At 36.5% G+C, this 23816-nt stretch overlaps 1 protein-coding gene across 3 annotated transcripts in view; it reads left to right on the top strand.

Moving 5' to 3' along the window:
• PARD3B (par-3 family cell polarity regulator beta) overlaps positions 1-23816 on the top strand; it is a 401278-nt gene that overhangs the window by 164191 nt on the left and 213271 nt on the right. For all 3 annotated transcript variants that reach the window (XM_040560832.1, XM_040560833.1, XM_040560834.1), the window contains exons 6-10: positions 9765-9851; positions 13363-13488; positions 17374-17732; positions 19273-19412; positions 20170-20298. In XM_040560832.1, the coding sequence (XP_040416766.1) occupies positions 9765-9851; positions 13363-13488; positions 17374-17732; positions 19273-19412; positions 20170-20298 (841 nt within the window). The remainder of the gene's footprint in view (positions 1-9764; positions 9852-13362; positions 13489-17373; positions 17733-19272; positions 19413-20169; positions 20299-23816) is intronic.

The raw sequence follows: 23816 nt of genomic DNA, 5'->3' as shown, positions 1-23816 counted from the left end.
AACAATCTTTTTCAGTTAAAATGTCACCTCTGTAAGGTTATTACTTCACTATATACTGTAGTAGATTTTATTTCTATGTTTATACACTGTGAAAACTATAGCTAATATTTGCAGTATTTCCCTGTGCATTACCTCACTAGGGTAGTCAGATTGAATGCATCTATTTCCTCTCTTCATTTACAACAGACCAGAGATGGCTAGTGCTGTTAGAACTGAAGGTAGTAGGGTTCATATTGTTAATTTGGGAAATACCTTCTATTTTGACCAGTCTAAATTTTGAATGGAACTTAAGTAAATATATAATCTGGCTTGGAAGCCAATACAGTAGAATTTGATAGCGGTATAGCTGAAATAAGAAGAAACTAGGTGTTCTCAACAAGTTTAATATTTAGTTTTGGGGTTTATTGTTCCTGAAATCACAAGGAAAATCCTGAATGGCTGAACTGAAGTTAAAAACAAAACAAAACAAAAAACACACCACAAACCTTTAAATAACTGCTTAAAAAAGCAGTTTACATTTGTTACTGCAGCCTGACTTGTTAATTTTGGTGTATAGTATCACAAAGTAGGTCATTCAAATCCTCAGTGTTGATAATAAGGATTTGACCTGGCAAATTTACAGCAAAGTGTTTTCATATTGTTACTCTCCTGCCCCATCCTAAGCCTAAATTTCAGTTTTGAGTGGAGATTAAGGTTGTGCTAAAATAACCTTTTTGAGTAGGGAAGGGAATTAAGGTATTCAACACACTTTGTCCAGTGTATTGTGTTTGCTGAAAAACTGTAGTGATATAATAACATGTTATATAATAAGTGTCATATGGGAGATGTGTGTGTGACAGGTAAGACATCAAAAATAAATTTCCATTTCAATTTTGAGGAAAGCAAATAATCATTTACTGTAATTCTGCAACTCATAGTTGTTTGTCAAAACAGTATAAAATAAAAACAGTGTAATGAATAATATCTGCATGCTGTAATCTTTGAGCATTTATCCTCACAAATACCTGAGAAAAAACAAGTGCTAATATTCCCATTTTATATAGATGGGGTTCCAGGAAAGAGGCATGAAGTTCTATACCCAAAGCATGTGCAGAAGTCTGTCAGAGCAGGGACTCTGGTTTTCTGGCCCATGCCAGGGTTTTGCTGGAGAGATCACCTTCCCTTTTAAGAGCACATAAAAATCAGTCTTTTCCATACAAGAGAGTTAATTTCTTAGTCTTGTTCTGTGTGTCATCATTTCATTTCTTTCATGGGAGATTTTTTCACCTTGGTATGGTTGTGCTTCTCGACTCGTCTGTCTGCATTTTTTCCCCTCTGAGCCCTCCTTGTCACCTGCTTTTTTATGCCATTTTGTACTTCTCTTGCTGGCTGGCACTGATGTGTATTTTTAGAATGGTATCATGGAAAGGAATTGGAGTGCTCTTCCAGCCTTCTTTGCACCTGCCAGGCCTCTAAGTTACATGCTAGCTGATTAGTGTTCATCATGCAGGTATTGAACTTAGCTTAGTTGCTAATGTTTTCTTCTCTTTATATAATTTTGCTCAAGTCATCTACAGTTTGTTTCACCTGAGGTAGTTATTATGCATCACCAAATATATGCACTCATTTGTCTCTTGATCTGTTAATTTATGTGGATTAATCAAGCTCTGCTCATGCTATGCTCAGATTTATTGTTGTCTTTATGCTTTTACTAGCATGTTTTAGATCATCTAAGTTCTCTTAGGAGTTATCTGAGCACGTGTTAGTGTTTATCAGGTTAACCAAGTTATTGCTTATATTTGAGATTCTTCAGAAGATGGTGGTTGTATTCACTTGTATTTTGGTGGTGTCATCAGAAACTTTGGCAGTGAGAAAGATGACAAGACGTCTGTGTTATATTTCAAATCCTGAAATGGACAGGTCTTCTCTATTATATCACAAAACACTCAATAATGAACCTAATTCTCTCAAATTTTTTGTTGAAATATGCAAACCCCCTTGGAGGGAGGAGTATGGAAGGAAAAATGACAAAGGATATAGATTGGGTCCCACTCAATGACTGAGCATCAAAGTGCTGAACCAGACAAGGAGTAGAGGAAAAACTAGTCGGAACAATGTATTCCCAAGAACCTTTCTGTGTTGGTTGTAATTTTTTGTAGGTATGTGATTCATCATAATCTGGATTGAGATTAATGACTTAAAGAAAAACACTGACCAAAAAAACCATCAACAGCAACATAGAGAGGAGCAGTGTTTCCTTAAATGCAGAACTCCAGTGAAATAGTTCTACCAAAATATAACTTGCTGTGCATCCTAGGGGCCTGAGGAGACGAGTACATTGAGATTTTTTTAAAACACTGTTTTGCCTGAAAGTATTGATAAAATGAGCTGTTGGTTTTTTTTTTGGTTGTTTTTCCACTCCCTAAAAATTATGAAATATGTTCAAGTATTTGCAATACATTCACATTTCTTAAAACAGTGTAGTTAGGGGGAATTCAGAAAACACTGCTCTGTAAAACTTGTTGGCATTTCTGTGAAATTTACCAGAATTTTAAAAGTTAAAGAATATATATTTTAAGGCAGTGATTTTGCTGTTGTATAGCTTTCTCCTTAGAGAAGTGCGGAGTTATTTTAAAAACTGTTTTATAGAGGTATTTTCTTTAGGAGGAATTGTTTTATAAAGAAAAAATAATGAATCAATCACTAGAGACTATCTATCTTTCTTACTAGTATCTTAATTTGATTGAATCTAACTAATTATTTGTATTAGAAGCTCTTATTAATAAAACGATGAAAACAGTTATTTCCACAAAAAAACGTAAGTAACATCTTGATATATAATTTGGTTCCTTTCGCGCTGTTCTTTCTGGAAAATAAGTAAATTATAATTTGTGCAGGTGTCTGTCTTGTTGTATTTCAAAGGTTTTAGGGCCATGAAGGACCACCGAGTCATGATACTATAAATCTTCATTTAAATAAGTCATGTTAAGTTTAATGATGTTAATGAAACTAATATTTCAGCCTGAGAGCTGCTCCGTGCTATGGAAGAAAAGAAAACCACTATTGTGACTGCTGCTTTTACCAGAAAATACTCCTTTCTGCCATTGAATTTGATCATTATGACCTATAGCACTTAAATAAAATAGCACCTAGTCACCTAAGAAAATTATCTGAGGCTTCTCATCAGAGCAGCAGCCTATCTGAGGTCAATGTTCCTTCTCTAACTGTAGCCAGTAATGGGTATTTCAGAGGGAAGCAAAATAAAGAACATCGTGATTAATATTTTATGATTGTGAAACCTGGTCAGTTGAAGGGAAAGGCTTCAGACCTGGCTTACTTTATAATTCTCATTCAAGTAGGAAAACTGTTCCATTTGAAGTAAATCAGTTCATTAAATTAAGTAGTTAAAATTAGAAAGGTGCACATTGGGTAAATGAAATGATGGGCAGTGTGGAGGACTTTTAGCTCCTCTATGAAGAAGCTAATAGGAAGGAAATTTCCTTGCCTGGATTCTCTAGAAAACATTTCACTGTAGAAGTACTGGGAAACTTTTCGGGACTGTATCCCTCAGGAGTCTGAAAAATTTAACATGACCTTCTGAGAGATGAACTTTGCTGGAGGAAGACATGAGACAGCCTGTTACTGGCAGTTCTTAAAGGAATAAATAAAAGCAGGACTAATTATAATCCTCTTGTAATTTGTGAAGGTGGATTTTTTATTTTGTGTTTGCTGGTAAAGATAATGTTCAGAACAAGAGAAGCCAAGCTAATACCATCATTGTAGAAAATTTGGTATTTTTCCTTGCTGCCTATTCTAGATGAGGACTGAAAGATTTTTAAATGAACAGTGGGGTCTCAGTACTCTACAGAAATCAGAGTGAAATGTGTTACAGCCCAAAACCTTTAGTCCCGTAGCACAGTGTACATGGAAATACTGAAACTTTTCTTCTGTTTCTTAGTAAAAATGACAGTTTTAAGAGACGGGAAACTTGTATCTGCTTGGAAGTGGATGTTTAGCTTAATAGCAGTGGATTAGTTGGAACTGAAAGAGTAATTTATGCATAGATAATTCATTACATGTTTTCATTATGTTCTGTTTTGCTGTCTTCCCACTTCTTTTTAGCAGAGGTCAGGGTTAGTTCCTTGGTTTAGGCACTGTAGATACATAATTAAAGTGTAGCGGCGGGGTTTTTTCTTCTCTATATTTTACTTTTTTTTTTTAACCACCTTCTGTGTCTTGCAGTAGTCTAACAACACAGAAGTGGAACAACTTGATTAAAAAACAAAAAAGACAAAAACCTGTGCCTGCAGGCTGTCTGATTTGTCTTTAAACTTATAGACAGCTGATCTTGTGAGAGCTAACAAATTTTAGTGGGGAAAAATCTGTATTGCAGCGACATCTTTACTAGATTAACACATTTTAGATATGAGGAGATGATTGGTTGCCTCCTCAAACCTGAAGCTGGAAGATTATGACATTATTTCATAGTAAATATTTAAATTTTTTGTGAGTGTTTTTGTTGTTGTTGTTTGTTTGTTTGTTTGTTTCTTCATTTTTTTTCCCCCATGTGGAATGGAACAGCTGAAACATGCCTGACTCTCTTAGAAGCAAGTGAGCAGTTTTGGCTGTGCCTGGAAAGCTCCTTTGTGACCCTTCACATTATTATTTTCTCCTCTCCTTGCAGGGTACTCTCCATCACTGTTTGGATATTGCTCAGACTTACATCTATCTTTGAGTGTATTCACACTATTTAGTATCTCCAGCTACAGTTTCTTCTTTATAGTTTCCAAGTCATTTTCATCAGAACTTTTGAGCATCTGGTTTAAAAGGGGAAGGAAAAAATGGAAACAGGGGTAGGAGGTGGGAGGAAAATGTGTTTTCTGGCAGCTGTAGTTAGGCTGCCTTCTCCAAAAAGATGGGTACAGATACTTCATTACCATTAGCAACTGACTGGTAATGTGTGAAAGAAGTGCATGGGCAGTCATCACCCTCTTTATTTGGATAGATCTGCGTGTGCTTCGTCTTAAAAATTCCCTTTATAACGTGGTATCACCCATAGCCTGTGCACTCTAACAAATGCGAGCAGCCCTTGTTCGTGGATTCTCTCCTCCCCGGAATGGCAGCATTGGCCGGTGGGGCTGGAGGCATGTGTGAGGGACAAGCAGGGAAGAGCAGCTCAGTAACTTCACCTATGAGTGAGCTCTCTCTGCATCTGAGTGACATTTCCGTCAGCTATGCTTATCTGTTTGCAACGGGGGACATGACATCCTGTGCTGAGATTTTTTTTTTCAAATACAGCAGCTTGCTAACTGTACCCTTAAAAATATACAAGGAATTCAGTGATCTATTGAAAGCCTGTTGCTTAGTTATGTGCAGGTGTTGAATAGGGATAAAATGGAGAAGAATATGCTATTGGGATGATAAATACTTAATAGGCAGTAGATCCTTGTGACATGCACATGATGACAAGTTTTGCCCCATGTAGAAAGAACTTTTTTTTCTGAGGTGCTGTCTTCTACGTGTTTAAAAAAAATAATCAGCTGTAGGTTGCGTCTTACTGCATTCTCAAAGAGAAGTCCTACCAAAATCCTCCTAGCACTGGTAATTTGGGAAGGTCAAATCCCCTTAGCGAACAAAATCTTACTGCGAAACTGCAAAACATTTACCTGTGGAGAGAGGTCCCTTTTAAGCATCTGCGTTTCAGCGGCTGAGATCAGTTCTTCACTATTATTGGATAGTTGGTAGAGGAGCCTTCAGCTGTCAAAGCTTTCCCTATTGTGTATTTGACAAATTGGTAATACCTGATGCAGTTTTCAGGAGAGGGAGCTATAATGTTTGACAGCAAGGGCACTGTCAGTGTGAAGAACAGACTGATGGCCACTGAATATGCAGCGCTCCATTTAAATTTTGCTTTCTGTGTTAACAATGGACTGTTGTGCATGCTCACTACACACACACGTACACAGACCTTCTTTCTCTTCTCTAAACTGTACTCATCAGCATTTTTAATAATATGCATGGCAAGCCTTCCTGCCAAATGTGATAGACTGTAAAGAATCTGGCAGAAATCAATAAACATCCAGCACTGAAGAATTTACATAGTAAATGACGACAGCTTCTTCAGGTTAAAAATCAATAGTATGGTGTTGGCTGTGGCCTTGGATGCAGCAGGCAGGTAACGCAGGGCAGGTGCCGTCCCTGCTGAGACCACAGACATGGTTAGTGCAGCAGTGGAGGGGAAGGGAGGCACCAGCACGCATTCGAAGAAGCTGCAGTGCAGTGTTTCTAGTTGGGGTAAACCTTGCAATTCTGATTAGTTTCACTGAAATAAACACTTAAAAAGTTCGCTTACGTTGATTGCTGTAAGAACATACCTGTACTTACTGCATTGCACACCCAGCAGGGACAGGATTTTCTGAGGCACTATCTCTGTCTGCTCCTGGGAAACGCACTGATGCTCTGTGCTTCACTCACCTGTGAACTGATGCTCCTGGCCTCTCATCCCTAGCCTGCAGTTGGACTCCAGGTCTTTGCATACTGACTTGATAGGTCAGAGTTGGCTTTTCACTTAGTGCAAAATGCATTTGAGATGTAGAGGAGAGATTCAAAATAGGAATAGGTTACAAGTAGGTTACTAAGTTTTGGAAGTTAGCTTTTCTTCTTTGGGGATTAGGTTGTTTTTTTTTAAATGTGTTGAATATTGCAGAAAATCCATCCAATGTCAATATCAAAGCTGTCAACCAAAATATGGAAGGCTGCTCTGCATTCTCCCCCACCACTCGCTATCAGTTTTTCAACGTGACTGTCAAACTCAGAGTCCCAGCACCTTGGGGTTCCTTGTGCCTGTAGAGTTTAATATCCTTAAACTTAAAGCTCATCCTGTTCAGCATTTCATTCACCCATACCTATTCCCCAATTCTCTTGCCACTGTAGTTTAAATTGCAAGTCAGTGTGGACCAGTATGCTGCTGGAGTTAAGCTGTTCTTTTGGGCAGATGAAACCAGCTGGAAGATGGACAGTAGGAGTGGATGATGTCAATTTTTTCCAAGTCTTTAATCTTTGAGGTTTCTAAATCAACAAAGCTGAATCCCAGATATCCTGCTTTAGTTATTTATTTTAAACTCTCAGGCCTTCATAGGTATGATATAAAAACAGTGTGTCCTCTAAGGTCTATTAATGTTGTTGTGAAGGACAGTTTTCTTTTTAGGTTTAAATAATAACCACATTTGGGAATGAAAAGTAATTCAGAGTTGTAGTTTTTTCATTTTGAAATATAAAGTACCTTTTAGATACATATATGTGGTGTCCTCTTGTTCTGGATATTTAGTGCTTTAGTACATTACTTCTAGGATGTGTCACTGTTTTTAAAAGTAACAAACGATCTGCATGCTACTTGTTTTCAGGAAGAAACCAATTTTTCCTAGTGAATAGATTTTAAAAATAAACTTGTATGTTATCTTTGGTCTTGAGCTGACTTATAACTGTAAGTGCATTGATTTAAGATGACAGGTAACCTGTCTGTCATGGTCACCCCCAGAAAATTACTGCTCTATTTTACCGTTGCTTAGGAAGACAACTCTTCACGGGAGTCCTTAAGCAACACAGCGTTATCTGGGGACAACCAGGATTTATTTAAATTTCTCCCTTTACAAATGAAAGCCCATTTGCTACTGTTGAATATTTTCTGGACCTTTAGGACTTAACTCCCTTATGTGTTTTGGTTCTGTACAAGTTCAAAAGATAATACAAGTACCATTTTAATGATATTTTTGTCTATCAAGAGAATTGATGGAAATTGAAGGTGGACCTGAAAGAATAGTTAACTTCCTACATGTGTGTTTTTGAGATTTTGGGAACAATCCTGAGTGGAATCTAGCTTTTCTTTCTTTGTTTTTAGTTTCACTAGAAAAAAAAAAGTTTACTAAGACCAAACAAAAAAAAAAAAAACAAAACACACCAAACCTCATAGGAAGATTTTTGTCAGGATTTCCAAGCCTGGTTCATGAAGTAGGGGGGAATACAGGAAAGAAAAATAGCAATACATGCTGATAATGCCTGTGTAATAGATATAGTAAAATGGAAATCTTTTATGTCAGGATCAATAGTGGTTTGTTGTTCAGGATTTGTCCATTTCATTTATGTGGAATACAAAGTCATTCCAGTCAGTCTTTTGTGGAGAAAAAAATTACAGAAACCCTCTCAAAACTGTATAAGTGTATTTTCTCATTCCATATTTAACTGAGCAAGATAAGGATCATTGTACCAAGGGCAAGTTGCTTCTGATTAATCATTATGCAGCTGGATAAAAGCTTTTTTAAAATAAAAGTATTACATTATTAGAAAGCAATGGCAGAATTTGTCTAAGATCAGTTGCAGTAATTGTTGTTTCCCTTGTTTTAGGTGTACTGTGTGTTTTTCTGTAATGCCCAGTCTGGCGTAACGAGGGCCTCCCTTCAAGGGTGGTCACAGATTCTGCCCTTACAGCTGTGCCCTTCTGCCCATTCTTGCATCGAATCAAAAGGCCACAGGCCAGGGCGATCATTCAGCAGATCCCTGCAGAAATTATTGCTCAGGAAAACACTGTTGGGGGAAGGAAGGAGTCAGAGGTGTTTCTCATCTTGTAGAGGTGCGCTCTCTAGATCTGTTGTAAGGTGTTTGCAGAAATGTCAGTCTTCTGTTCAACAGCAGCCTGCACTTAGATCAGACTGACTGGGTCTGTAACTCAGGGCACTATGTAAAGTGGTCACTCAGTTCAGCATTTACAGAACTGGTAAAACTGTAGGATTGATGTGCAGGCATAGACAGAGCTTTTTAGAGTTCAACTGGATTAGAGTATTCCTAATGTGAAGGGAAATACCCAGTAGCTTTCCTCTGGCCACTAATCCCAAGTGTTGCTGTTCGGTGTGATTCAGGGGGAGGGAAGTGTAATGGTAAATGTAGACTAGCACAGAAGGTAGGAATTCCGTACTGAAATGTAGAACTCGCCCCCTTCTGATCTTTTTTGAAGTTCTAGCCAATTCAAGTACCTTCCTTTTCAAACTGTGATCACCCAGAATAGAACTAAGGTCACTGCAAGGCTAGCAGTGTAAAATACTCAATAGGAAAAGAAACGGCATCTAGCCATGAAACAGCAAAAAAATGTTTGTTGTATTGTCAGAGATAATACAGAGGTTATTGGTAATGCTTTTTGAGGAAGGAAACTTCCTGAAGAAATGGGCTGAGTTGCAATTTTGATCATATTTTTTTTGTGTGTGTGTATGTCTGAGGTTGTATGCAACACAGGGCAGAAAGCAAGATACTTAAACATAATTCAATTAACTTGCTTATTTGTTTGATGTCTTTAGTGTGTGATCTGCGTGTTCATAATGGGTCCACATGGGGATAATTGACTGAAGCAGCTAATGTGAAACTTAAGTTAAAAAGTTGCTTTTTTTCTAGAACATGTAGAATAAAATTTCTTTAATGGAATGAAGTATCCCCTGACTTCAAAGCGTATTTTAAATATTCTGGTTAATCTACTAAAGGATGCACTTAGGAAATTGTCTAGTGTTTGGTGTCTTTCTTTTTCCAAGTACACAAATCCTAATCTAAAGAAAGATTAAAGAAATTTTTAGGCATTTTGAATTTCATCAGATTTTCTATATATTAGTGAGCTCTGAGTGTAATATCGCTTCTATACTTTATGCTATTTCATCAAATCATTTTTTTTTCGGTTAGAATTTGTTTCTAAGGTAGAAAATTATGTGAAGAAACATATGAGATGTTTTCTTGTGCTCTTTTTTTAGTGAAATGACAAAAACGGTGGAGATTTCTGGGGAAGGTGGACCCTTGGGAATACACGTAGTGCCCTTTTTTTCATCTTTGAGCGGAAGGTAAGATATTTTTGGCATTGCTCAAGAAGTATTTTAATGAAAGGATTTCAGTTTCAGTTCTATTAAAGTACCAGTTGTATAACCATAAGGAAGAGCAAATGCTTAAAAATATGTAAAAATTGTTACTTGAGTCTATGACCCTGTCTTCTATTACCAAAATGTTTACTAGTCTTAGTTACATGAGACAATACCAACCAATTTGTTCATATTTGTTCTTTTAATTGTCTCTGTTTTTCTTCTCTGAATGGTAAACTAGACTCTGAGCAGAACAATGTATTTCTAAGATGTCAGGGTTGGTTATATTTTGTTGTGTTTTTGTTTGTTTCTTGTTTTCAGTTGGATTTCTCTGCATAGGCCCTTTCTTAATGACTTGTCAGAAAAGAAAAGTCAAAAAAAAAAAATCTGCTTGCTTGGTCATGCCTCATTTTTTTTCAAGCTACCTTTCAGATTTGGTTGCATAGCATTTATAAAATGTGTACTATACCGTGAACTTTTCTTTGTCACAATACAATTACTTTAATTATAAATGATTTAACATAGTCTCTTGAGATCACAAAAGCCTATTATAGCAGCATGCTCATATTGATGTACTGTAGTTAAGACTGTGTCAGCATTTTCATTATAACTATTTTCCAAGCTATGTAACTGGAATGGTAAAAATAAAAAATAAATAAATAAAACATCTGGACTGAAATTTGACATGCGAAGGCTTAGCCAGAGAGTTAATTTGACACTGGAAGCCCTGTATAAGAGATGGGAAATTGCCAGTGCCATAAATGACACTATTATATAGTAAAGTGGCTGCCTGTAATACAAAGCCAATTATTGCAAAAGTAAAAATTGTCTAATCCTTAAATGTTTCTTTACTTGTCAACTTTCACGTAGGACAGAGAACATGAAGGATTAAACTGCCTTGTAAAGGTCTGTATATGTAAATGTTTTCTCAGTGCCATCTGTGATTGTTAGTTAACCCACATTCCTTCAGAATATTTTATTTGCCAAAGGGGAAAGTAGATAACCACTTGCTGGAAAAATGTCACTGTCTCAAGAAGAAAGTTGGTCTTGCATGGGAACTGAAGGAGGTCTGAGTTGTGTGAGGCTTTGCAGGCTGCCTCTTTTGAGCAAGGTGCTTGTGTTCATTGTCCAGCACAAAATACAGACAGTGGTTGTTTGGTTTGGGTATGCCATGAATGTTGGAGTGTGTACACTGTATTTCAAAATGTGATGAAATCACAAGCTGTTAAAATCAATAATTTTGTAACTGTAATGCCGTTCTGTATTGAAATCTCACTGTTTTGGGTGTAGCTTTTAAAGACCTCCATAATGAAAGAAAGGAGTTCCTTGGTCTGCATAGTGTACATTTTATTATGTCTTTATCTACAAATGCTCTTGGGGATCACTCAGAGCACAGTAGTGGGTTGTGGGTGTTGTTTTTTTATTATTTTTTTTACAAATGTCCTACTTGTTTAAACAGTTGTTTTGAAATTGTAATGACCCTCGGCAGAACCGTATATCTTTGTAAGAGCACGAGGGTGACTTAAATCACTCTTACCTCTTAAGCACTAGGCCCAGGCTTAATTAAACAAATTTTAACTCATCAAAGATGAGAAAGTACAGAAGGACATCTTTTATTTCTGTTAGTGACAGGGTGCAATTTATGGGGGCACGTTGGCCATGACCAACTTGGTCTGGTATTTCAATTGTAAACAGTTATCTACTAATAAGGTAATGCTGGCTTTAGACCTAGTGCTGCTGCAGAGCAAAATTTTTCTAGAGGTAGTTAAAACATCTTATTAATTTATGAACTCTTATATAGGAATTACAAAACTAATGGAAATATTTTTTCCCTTTCTTCAGCACTTAGGTATCGTTAAAAAAGGAAATTAAACTTTAATAGTGCATTAAAACAATGCTAAAACTGAGATTGTATGAAATAATTAATGGAGTCGTGAATTTCAGCTGCCATAGCATGTGTAACTCAGCCCACTCAGTTACCACAGTGCTCACAATAAGTTTTAGACAAGTGGGCGAGCCTATAGCGTTATATGAATGCAGCACCTAGGCACAGTAGGATTAGGGAAGATTATAGCAACTGACTTAATTTTTAATTTCTTTAATTTCCCTGCTTCTATTGGTTTCTATCTTTTTGTAATTACATTGAACTAGTTCTAAGTGTGTAGCTTTTTGATTGCAGCTGGTTGGATGGTTGTCATCAGTAGGGCCGTGGGCCCTCACCACTGCTTGCCCTTTCAATCCTTTAGTGAAGGGTAGCACAGGCTGCAAGAAAATCCTGATGTGATTTTTTTTTTTTTGTGAGATGTTTTGAAGACATAATATTCGGTTGGAACCAAGTTTTCATTTAAAGTACGTTGCTTTAGACATAAATATCAATTTTAAATCTTACTATAAAGTAAATCTAACATCAGAATGTTACACATGAACAATGAATATCATGTCATTTGAAATGGCTTGCTGTGAATATGTTGAATGGAATTAAATATGAGAGGCAGTCATGAATCTGAGAAAAAAGTGCAAGACTTCTGTTTTGCGATTGGAGTGCTGGCAAACTTGGAAATTGCACATTAATATTTTATGGAGTATAATCAATAGAAAATGGTCTCTAAAGGTCATCTGTCTGTGCTGATGTGGTATGGAAATTTAGTGGATAAAACTGGATGATAAAAGGTCTTCACAAACATGCAGTTGTCAGGTTTTTGGGACCTTATATCATTTGATATATCTACGCTAAGCTGTGATTTGCAATACAGATACTCCAGGTAGGTCAGGAATATCCCAGTGTTCGTAGCAGTTAGCCACGCTGGAGTTTTGCTTCACTTAATGCAGCACGAGAAGTTTCTGTGCTGCACCTCAGTTTTCAATTTGCACATAACTTGGTTTAAAAAACAAACAAACAAAAACAAACAAAACCTTAGCTTTTGATGTTCTGCTGCTGTCCTACAATGTGAATAAATGGTATTGCTGTCATGTATCACAATAGGGTCTTGAGAACTGAAAAGTTTCAGAGACTTCTCAAACATAGAAACTTTGGTTATTTCTGTCTAATTCTATTGCTGGTTTAGTTTATTACCGTCTAGTTAGAACATTAACTTTTAAAGAGTTTGTGATAACCATTTGTGATTTTCTTCAGAGCAATTTAATCTTAGTGTCAGACATGTATTGCATAAACTATGTTCAACTTTTTATCTGAATGTGGAGATCTAGGTGTTTTCCTTCATTTCTCTAAGTATGACCTACAGGATTTAATGCTTCCAGAAGTTCTAGCATGTGGATTAGCGCTAATATCCAGCAGTTTTTCTTGGTGTTTCTTGTAGTCCACTTCTTGTTAATTGAAGCAAGAACTGGAAATTCTTCCTTTAGGTTAAGCACTTCATAACAGTCTATCTCATCTCATATAAAGCAGAGATAAATGTATATATTTAGCTGGTATAAATTAATACCAGCAGAATAAGGAAAGTTTTCATATTAAAAAATAAAATATTTTCCCTTTTAGGATGCTGGGACTCTTTATCCGTGGTATTGAAGAAAATAGTAGATCTAGGCGTGATGGGCTTTTCCATGAAAATGAATGCATTGTGAAGATCAACCACGTGGACCTCATAGATAAAACCTTTGCACAGTGAGTGCTGTTTTTACTGATATTTTTAACTAGATAAGATTTTATACGATGCTGAGTTTATAGAAATGGCTTGTTTAAGTCGATAAATATTTAGTTTGGTTAAAATGATGGAGAAAATGATAACTGGAAGAAAGTTTGTGATTTTCTTTCTGAAACCTCTAAAAAAGGTGTAAACTGGGGATAAGAATCTTTTTGTAATCTTAATAAACCTTTTCTGCTTACTCAATTTAAATGACTTCATTTTTTTAAACTTATCTTCACATTCTAATTCTTCTGTTATTTCTCCATATTGTCTTCATAATTTTTTCCTTGTAAGAACTTCAGAGTGAATCAACTTTGCAGCATATTTTTGATGTCCTTTTTCAAAGGAAATTAGATTTTTCTGGGCCTAAAGCTTTTTTAGGACTTAGGTTTTTAGAAATACTAGTACTGTCAAACTATGATTAGTGGAGCTAAATGGTAAGTCTCACCTTTTATGACTTTTATGAAAAATCTGTTGACATTTATTATCCATCTCAAATTACTTTAAGTAACAGGTTGCTTTGATTGGCTATGAATTAATTTGACATTGTTGCAAGAAAATAGCCTCTCAAATTTCAGATATTTGCTGTAGTAATTAAATAGTAATTTGTTTTTAACTTCTAATCCATATATTTAGACAGCTGAATGATTGTTTATAATAAAACAAAAACCTATTGAGATCTTAAGGGAGTTGAGGCTTGGCTTAACTTTCTGAACAGTAAGCGAAATGTTCAAGATTTCTAGACAAAAATACATAATTTCAATTTTGGGGATAAATATTTGCAAAACAGGCTTTGCTAAAAAACAACATGGTTCTGTAGTAGATATTCCCCTGTTTCTGTGGCTGTTTTTTTTTCCTCCTGATGAATTTTCCAGTTACTGCTTTCTGAATATTTGGTGCTAAATATGTTCTCTCATCTACCGTCGTACAGTGTAGCTGCAGTGGCCTTGGACCTGAGGAAAAAACTATGGGCAGTGCAGATTCAACATCCACAGTACATGCATTTGGGGGCTAGGGGAATATTTTTGGACAAGCTCTAGCCTATAGGTCCCTATGAATTCTCCTGAATTACCTTCTAGAATACCTTCTGCGTCATCACCCCTGACTGTTGAGAACAGCTAGAGAAAGCACCTTTCCAGAGTGAAGTTAATCTTGTGAATATGCCTTTTAGTTTTCATCTGGCAAGATACAATTGTACTAACCTGATAGAAGTCCAAGTTACAAAAATGCAGCAATTCTAATAGATGTGAAGAAGTACTGTCCTGATAACTACTGACCCAGAAATAGTCAGTAGATTCTCCTTTGATGGCAAAATCTGTTTGCTAGTTTCAAATTGACATTTCTTCATAATCTTCATAAAATCTGTTTTAACACTTAGCAGAGATCGTTACATACTGTCTCCTTCCATTTTCAGCAGTGGCTTTCTAGTATTGCTCCTGGTGATTGCTTCTTCTGCAGCTGTAATAGGAACAACCTACTTTCTGTATTCCCATGTTTATAATATTTGTATATATTGGGACTACTGGTCTGCTTTTTCATTTGCTGTTAATCTATTCAATTACATTCTGTTGTGTTGCAGAGCTTCTAGCACTTCTTTTAATTGGCTCCCTTATTTCTTTAAAGTATGCGTTTGGGGTATCCAGAAATGTAAATTTCTCCATCCATTATTTTTTCTCTTTGAAGTGCATCCAGTTATTTTGCCCCTGAAGACTGCATTTAGACTTTCCCAAAGGATGACTTGTTTTATTTCCACTGTGTTTTGTTTGTAGGAGATCTTATATTTTCTCTTTCATATATTTAAAATATTCATCTCCTGAAACTGAGTTTTTAAATTATCTTGTAACATGTAGCCATGTGTGGCCACTTGCAAGGATGAAGATGAGGAATGAGAGAAACCTGGTTAAGACTTTACATCCTTATGCTGTGAGCATGCAGTGATTTTTAAGATCAGGATGAAGTCTGTCCTTGAAAACCTATAACCCCTGCAGACACATTGGGATAGTGCAGTTAAAGTTTCACTGAAACCTAACCCTCAAGGGTGATGCTGGAAGAATACCCTCACAACACTCTTCCTGCTACCTTTCTTCTCTAAGTTTGAGGTTTCCCTTCTGGTCGTGTCTCCTATCAGTGAACGCAATTGCTCTGACTACTGGTGCATATATATGCTCAGTGTAGTCAAGACATTTTTGTCTTGCAGAAGTATCCCTTGCATCTGTTGAGACTTTGCTATGACTTCAGCATGTTCGTGTTGCCAAAAAAAGTACACTCAAAACAGCCCCTCCCTCCCAGGAGCTATAGCTGCAAGGTGGATGTACTATGAAGTATTGTTGGTCTGGGAAAGCACTAGGTGTACATTCAGGATGTTAACATCTGCAGTGGCTTGTTCACTGTAGCAGTGTAGAAAACTTTGTTTACTTCAGAAGTATGTTCAGCGCTGACTTCTGTTTCATAACTGAGTATAAATCCAAAGCCAAGATTTCAGTGAAATACTGACTTTGCTGACAGATATGCTAAAGAAAGGTAGGAGATATGTAAGTTGTTCTCAAAGGACATCATGATTTAGGGATGTGGTTTAGTGGTAGACTTGGCAGTGCTAGGTTAACGGTTGGACTTAGTGATCTTAGAGGTCTTTTCCAACCTAAAAGATTCTATGTTTCTATTTAAAAATAAATGTGGCCATTACTTTTCCCTTCGACTTGCCTTTTGCTAAACGGAAGCACTTTATTTTTTTTCATTGCCCAAAAGTTCTTCAGGTACTATTTCTGTTTTTATTTAAATTGCCTTCTGCAATGTGGAAGGCTTTCAGTCCACTTCAGTTAAACCCTCAGAAGATGAGAAAGGAAAGCACAGAAAGTGTTCTACTTTGTTCCTTCAGAACTCAAGGTTTATAACATATCTTAACAGATATGACTGAGTCTATAGGTTGTTCAAAATCCGGAGAAGGCTGTGGGAACTGTTGCTTTGGCTAAGTTGTCTTAATTGCCTTTCAAAGAATCATGAGTCCAAACATTGTATTGTTATTGAATATCAAGTCAAGGGGAGCAGTTTCATGAAATGCTCTAACACAGTTTCAGGTGCTGTACTTGAACATATCTTTAAATACATTGTTTAAGTCCAAGTATCTACCTTAGGAAGAAGCTGCTGCTTGAAAGATGCGAGTACTATCTACTTAGTTATTTATTAATTTATGTAGAAACACACAAACAGTTGCCTCTTTTGTAGTCATCAGATTTCTTCTGATGTCTGTATATCCCATACCCTCGTTCTATTGTATTGCACCATTTGCAGCCACCATGTTTCTTCTGAGCATGCCCATATTTTCCATCCCTCCATTCTCTATTGCTGTGAAGTCAGCTATTGGTTGTGTTAGGAATAATGAAGGAATTTGAGGCACGGTTAGGCTCTAGTGGAAAAACTGGACTCTTGAGCTTGCTCAGGATAGATGTATCCACAAGAGCAATTGTTAGGTAATCAGGGTGCCTCTGTTCCAACAATAAAACGTAGCAGGCAAACGCTTGGAAAAAGTAGCAAATTGTAACTTTAGTCTTTTACAGAGCTTTTGCCCTCAGAACTTCACTACCTGATGCTCTGCATGAAGAATCGTGTTAGTTATTTAATTCTGGCTGATATGTTTTCATAGCACTTTAGGAATCCTTACAGATGTGCTGTTCCTTTAACTTGAGGAAATGCTGCAGTATAGAAATCTTATTTCATGCTTACTTTTTAGAGAAGAAACTTTAGATATGAAGGTGATATTTGTCCATATTTAAGATACATTTTTATCTTATTCTCTGTGAAAAACTTCAAACCTTTGCCCATATTTTCTGGTTTGTTATGTGAATTTTCATACCTTTCGTTTAAAGGGCTCAGGACATCTTCCGTCAGGCAATGAAATTTCAGAGTGTCATCTTGGAAGTCCTTCCTCCATGTAATCGAGAACAGTATGAGAAGTCTGCTATTGCTCCCCTTTGTTTTCTGCATAATGAAGAAGAAGTTCCAAAAACAAAGATTCCACCTCCTGTTCATCCAAAACCTACTCTGAAACCAGTTAATCTTTCTGGAGCAGGCAGCTTGGAGGCAGGTGTACAGTCAACGCTACAACAAGCTAAGAGCCCCAACCTCCCACGTCTGAGTAGAAAATCATCTTCACCCTCACTGTCTCCCCTTATGGGCTTTGGCAATAAAAAAAATGCAAAGAAAATAAAGATAGACTTGAAAAAAGGTGAGTCTTTAGTGATTATATGATTTTTTTTCTGTATTTTTGTTACTTGAACTTTAAACTAGTGACATGAAAAGTATAAGCAAGTTATTTTTGGTTAAAGAGCTCCAGAACTTACAGAAGGTAGGGGAATGTTAGCAGTAATGTTCTCAACAGACAGCTTTCCTGTAAATTTTGGAAGCATGTTATCTTGACTTACTGATTTTAAAATATCTCAGATACTGCTTACGTGGAAGGTATTTGGTTGGCAACATGTGATATGAAGAGATACTTCAGCCTTTTCCCAAGTACAGAATAAAAGTTCGAAATTCCTGCTGCTGATCTTCATTAGTTTTTATTTATATTTGCTAATTGACTAACGCTGTTATGACGTTTTAAAAAGATGTTTAAAAATATACTCTGCACTGTTTCATACTGACCACATTTACCCTTTCCCCTTTTTATTTTCTACAAACCTTATCTTTCCATCTGTATTTATTTAGCTGTCAGTATCCTGCTTTTTGTGTGTATACCCTTAATTGCTGCTCCATGTGGATCTGTCTTTGCATAGAATAGCAGGTTTGTGCACATCCAGCAAAATGTGTTTTAAGTGTATCCCGATTAGTAGTTGCATTTTCTGTTTAATTTCTGTCTCTGATTTGACTGAGATTTAAGTCTGATGCTAGAAGTGGCCTTTTTAAAAACTGTCTGTAACTTTATTCTTATAACATATATTGAATGTAATCAAGCTGTCATTTCTTAATTTTTGTTACTTCTTAACTTAAATCACTTATTTTTACTTCTGGACTCTTCAGCTTTTTCTTAACAAAATCTACTTCAGAATTTTTGTCAATTTAGATGTAATGTTTTTGATTTTTAAATTGTAATTTATATTTTTAGATATGATAGGAATGTGATACTGCTTGGTAGCAATCATGCTCAGTGAAAAAATATTTTTAACTTACTGTTAATATTGATTTTACTACCTAATTATTTATTAAAACATTTTTCTATTAACACTTCAGGTTGTTTATTTCCAAATGTAAAATGCCTTCACTTACTGCAGCTTCAGAACACTTGTCCCTTCTTAACAGCATATAGTCAGCAATTTTTGCCTTCAAATCATGTGATATATTCCACTTTTCACTGTTACATTAAAACTACTGCTAAATTATATTTACGCTCATAAATAAGCAATTCTAATTGCTCTGATTTATTGCATCAACTGTTGATGTTAATGTAAAGGCTGGTGATAAAACCATTTACAGAAAAGGTATTCTCTTTAAAATCAGAGTTCTGGTTTGTCTTGTATTATTGTGGGTTATCCAAAAGTATTTCTGTCTGTAGTTGAAAGATTTGAGCATGTGTGTTCTGACATTGATATAATTCTTCTCTAGACCATGTAGAAATTATGCTCATGTTTCCAGCTTTTTGTTTGCTTTCCTTCTTTAAGAGCTAGCCCGAATGAGTGTCTTTGATATATGTTCCTGACTGATTACTTATTTTAATGATTATCATTGGCTTGTTAAAACTTAAATTGGGAATTTTTTGTCTGATTTTCTAGGTCCGGAAGGACTTGGTTTCACTGTTGTTACCAGAGAGTCTTCAGTACACGGTCCTGGTCCTATTTTTGTGAAGAATATTTTACCAAAAGGTGCAGCAGTAAAAGATGGTCGTTTGCAGTCAGGTGACAGAATCCTGGAGGTTAGGATAAATATTTATTTTATTTCCGCTGCTGAGTATCAATCGCTGGTTTTAACATACATATGGTACTTCCTATAAATACTACTGATGTATGGAATTAAAATTCCTGACCTTGGTAAAAAGTGTCATGGCTTTTGTTCTTTTTGCCAGCAAGTTTTTTACACCACAATTTAGAAAAAGTTTATTTTTACAGAGGTTCATGGGACAGTAGAACAAGGGAGATCTGATAACATACTGGTTCTTAAAGCAGATAAACACATCAGTTGAGAAACAGAGCATGTATTGCCTCTTCAGCCATGTCCAAAAGTCTGATTAATATCAAGGTGGTTAAGTGCTCATTTTAAGGCAATTTTGCTCAAATTGGTCTTTTTAAAATTTTCAGATAGATTGTGACTTAAAATCTCATTATCTAATGGGTTATTTCTACTTACTAACCTCAAAAAGCTCTTAAGGTAAACAGTTTTAATAATACTTAGGTCTTGTTTTTGTACATTTCATCTTCAAAGTGCTTTACAAACTAATTAAGCCTCACAAACCCCCTGCAAGGTGGGTAAGTACTACAGACCTCCTTTAGCAGATGGTGAAAATGAGGAAAAAAGGTTAAGTGACTTGTGCAGGGTCAGAGGAAGACGGTGTGGAAGCTGTTGTTAATTATCTTTGCTCTCAGCCACTGAATGACACCTGACTTAGGTGAGGGGAAAATGACAAAAGGACATATTCACGGATATGGCATCCTCTTTTCTTTTGTGCCTTGTAGGTGAATGGACGGGACATCACTGGCAGGACCCAAGAAGAGCTTGTAGCTATGCTGAGGAGCACAAAGCAAGGGGAAACAGTCTGTCTGATTGTGGCTCGTCAGGAGGAGGCCTTTCTACCTCGAGAGCTGGTAAACCTTGTTATTTTTTCCTGAAGAGTGATATTGAAACAATTCCATGTTTTAAAACTGGCTCAGGAAATAGAAATGAACTGATGTTGGCTGAGAAAGCTAGCAAAGGGTAACTCTGTAAGACTTGTATTTCAGAAGTATTTATATTTAATTTTATCCACTTTAGATAGAATTCCATGAAATTTGATTTTCAGCCCAGAAATGACATCATAAGTATAATTCACAAGGGAATATTGTACATGAATTTTGTAACTGTGAGGTCAAGCATGACTGAAAGTGGATCATTCTCTTTGAGAAAAGCAACAAACTTTTAAAACAGTTTAAAGGTCATATAGTGAGTCCTGCAGCTTATCAGTAACAAGTTAGTGGTGGTGGCTGCCCCCAGGAGATGCATCTTCTAATCCAGGTTGCCAAACTACGGAGTGATGAGGGGTAATGTTCCATTGTGTTCCTGACAAGTTTTGGAAGCGAACTTTTTGTTGGCTGTGAGTCTGACTTAATAGCAGAGAATCAGACATGCCAGAGCTTATCTCTAGTGCTTAATTTCCCCCCCCCCCGTCCCGTTTTTTTTAATGTGAACATGAAACTGTTCTTTTGTGTCTCACATGATCATAGGAGGACTACATCAATGTAAAAGTGCTATCTGTTACATACGTGTTTCCCCTCAAAGCTGGTCATCTCTTTGGTTGCCTCTTCCTTATCTTGATTGATGGCTTTACTTGACCTTTCATTAAGAAGTTCTTGGGATAAAGGAAGGACAGCATTTCCTGCTTTTGTCTCTCTTTATCTTCTCTAAAGAACACAAACCGCCTTCAGTTTTTTCTTAAAAGGAAAAGCAAAAAGGGGGAAGGAGTCATCTTGCTTTAAGACTGTTACAATCTTCTACAGAAATTCTCCAGTATGTTTTCTCACCAAACATTGCTAATAATTTTCTTCATGTTACCTTGTTATCAGTTGGACATTGCTAAAGTAAGGGTGTCCATTGCCTCTGGTAGGATGAGAAACTGGAGGGGAGTTCAGGTTCTGTCCTGTGAGCCCTTCTCTTGTTCATCTGATGCCTGCTTTTTCCTGTAGTAGAGCAATCTTAACAAAACTATTTTTGTTTTCCTTTTCCTTTCTGATTGAAGAATTTTTAAGGAGAATAATAGAATATTTTTCAGCCCTGTCATGGGTTAATTGGGCATTCCTTGTCAGTAGTTCCCAAAACAGATAAGTTTGTCACTGTAAGGCTCTGTTTAGGAATGCCTGAGCTGTGGAGTCAGTGTCTGTGTAGATCTGAGAGAAATTTCTGAGAACCAAGTACTGAATTAGCTGTTAGATTTAGGATTTCTTTTCATCTACCATCTTCTCTAAATGCAAGCTTGATTTTTTTTTTGTAAAGGTGACTCTTCGACAGGATTTTTTTGTGTGTGTTTTTAAGTTATAAAACACATTACTTGGAAAGTGTACTTTTTCTAAAGTGTGTTTTCTTCTTTTCTCTCTCCTCTTCCCCTAGCATTATACATTATTCTTTTCTGTTGTAGTCCAAATTCTCCTGGGAATCACTGTAAAGTACATGGATATAGCAGGCTGGGAGAATCTAAAAGCAGTTTGTAATTTTTACCTTCCACAATTGCCTGCTATTAAATTTGGGCCTCCACAGGATTAACTCCTTTTCAAAAGGTGACTTACTTTTGACTGGCATGATTGAAATCTAGAAATCTAGCCACATTTATCATGTTGGCTTGACCTTCGCTTAGATTGCTTTCTTTGCAAAAGAATGATGCACAGAGTGACGGCCCTAGCAGAAGTAGTGATGGTACATGAATTCTAATACTATTCTGTGTTTCTTGTTATCCAAACCAAATACAGACTAATACAAATGTGAGTTACTAAAATACAGTGGATGATTTCATGGAACCAGCCCTTCTAAATTAAAAAGCCTTTTAGCAACATCTGTTTGGTAGCTCATGGCAAAAGTATGGGTTAACATAGCACTAAACTAGCAGGTGTTGATACTAACATGATACTCGTTAAGATTCATGAGACATCTGAGAGTAGTCTTAGCAAAAATTAAAAATAATAATAATAATAAAGTTTAGCTCTTTTATTTGTTTTCAGCTTTAGCCATGATATTACATTAGGCTAATCCTCTACTAGCTCAAAAGTTACAGTGCTGTTTTGATCAAAGAGGAGAAAAAAGCCAGCATTTCAAATGTTTGTTTTTGGAGGGAGAGGCAATGGATAATCCAGTATTTTTCAAGGACAGCTGCAACAGCATGCACAGGCTATGTAATATGCATGCAGAGTTTATCTAAATACATGGAAGATTTGTTAATGCTTGGCAATAATAGGGTAATTGCTTTATATCAGACTTGTTCTTGACTTGAGCAGTTCTCCAGGGACTTGAGTGTAATCTGAGGAACTATCTTCTTTAGATTCCTTGTTACCTGCTGTAAGGAGCAGGAGAAGACCGCCTAGTAAATCTGCCCATTTCCCACAGCTTCCTCTGGCAAAGATGCCTCTGGTGCTTGGACCCACTGGAGAATACGCACAAAACTATATTGAGCATATTACTACACTAGAACTTGGTTCCTACATTGATTTCTGTAAAGAATTTGACAGCTATATGGGCACAAAGCAAATAATGTAACAAAGTAAGGGAGAATGGCATTTGGTTGTGTGAATCTGTAGTCATGTAATATGACTTTACCACATCACAAAGCTGCTGTTTGGTGAGAGCTTGGTCTGGCGAATACCTCCTCTTCCTTAAGTTAGATGAGAGAAGAGTTTGGGGGTTTTGTTACTGTGATCTATGTTGATGAATTGCTAGGAAGTAGAAAAACAGAGTAACAAACCTCTACCACACCAGAGGAGAGAGGTATGATAGGGGTGAGGATGAATGAGTGTTGCAAACAACATTATTAAATTGTAGAGAATTATGGCTTCAGTTACACTAGCTCATGCAACATCTGAGAGTTGTACAGTTACATTGTTTGCACATAATGAGGGAATAAAATAGAAAACCCAATCTTTGTAGTGTTGTTACTGCTTAAAAAAAAAAAAGAATAAGAGGATCTAATGAGTTTTTTTTTTGATTGAAGCAGATCAGTGAAGTAGAATTTGGACCAACCACAGGCTGTCCTCTTTATTATCCAGTTAGCCAAATGTTCCTTCTAATTCATGCCAGCTGTTGACAATGTAGCAGCTGAGTAGGGAGCTGATTCCAAAACTCAGGGGAAGATCTTGATTCACTTAATTACAGCAGTCTACAGAGTGGCCAGTGATTAGTGCATTCTGTGAGGTGCATTTGGATTTTAAACTGTTCAACAGTGATTGTTTTCTGAAGGATGGCTAATATTACAGAGAGAAACTGTCTTAATGGGTTTGGATTTTCCAGCTCTTATCAAAGTAAATGGAATACACATCAAACTGTGACTACCATTCTACTGTGTTTTGAAAGTACAGTGTTTTGATCATGTGCATCTTGTTCTTTCTCTGGGAAAAATGTATGATCTGAAGGTGCCATTTCTTTTAAT

Source organism: Cygnus olor, chromosome 6 (assembly GCF_009769625.2).
Source record: "Cygnus olor isolate bCygOlo1 chromosome 6, bCygOlo1.pri.v2, whole genome shotgun sequence".
NCBI classification, from domain to species: domain Eukaryota; kingdom Metazoa; phylum Chordata; class Aves; order Anseriformes; family Anatidae; genus Cygnus; species Cygnus olor.
Note: the sequence above shows the minus strand (reverse complement) of the source record. Positions and strands in the feature narration are given on the sequence as shown.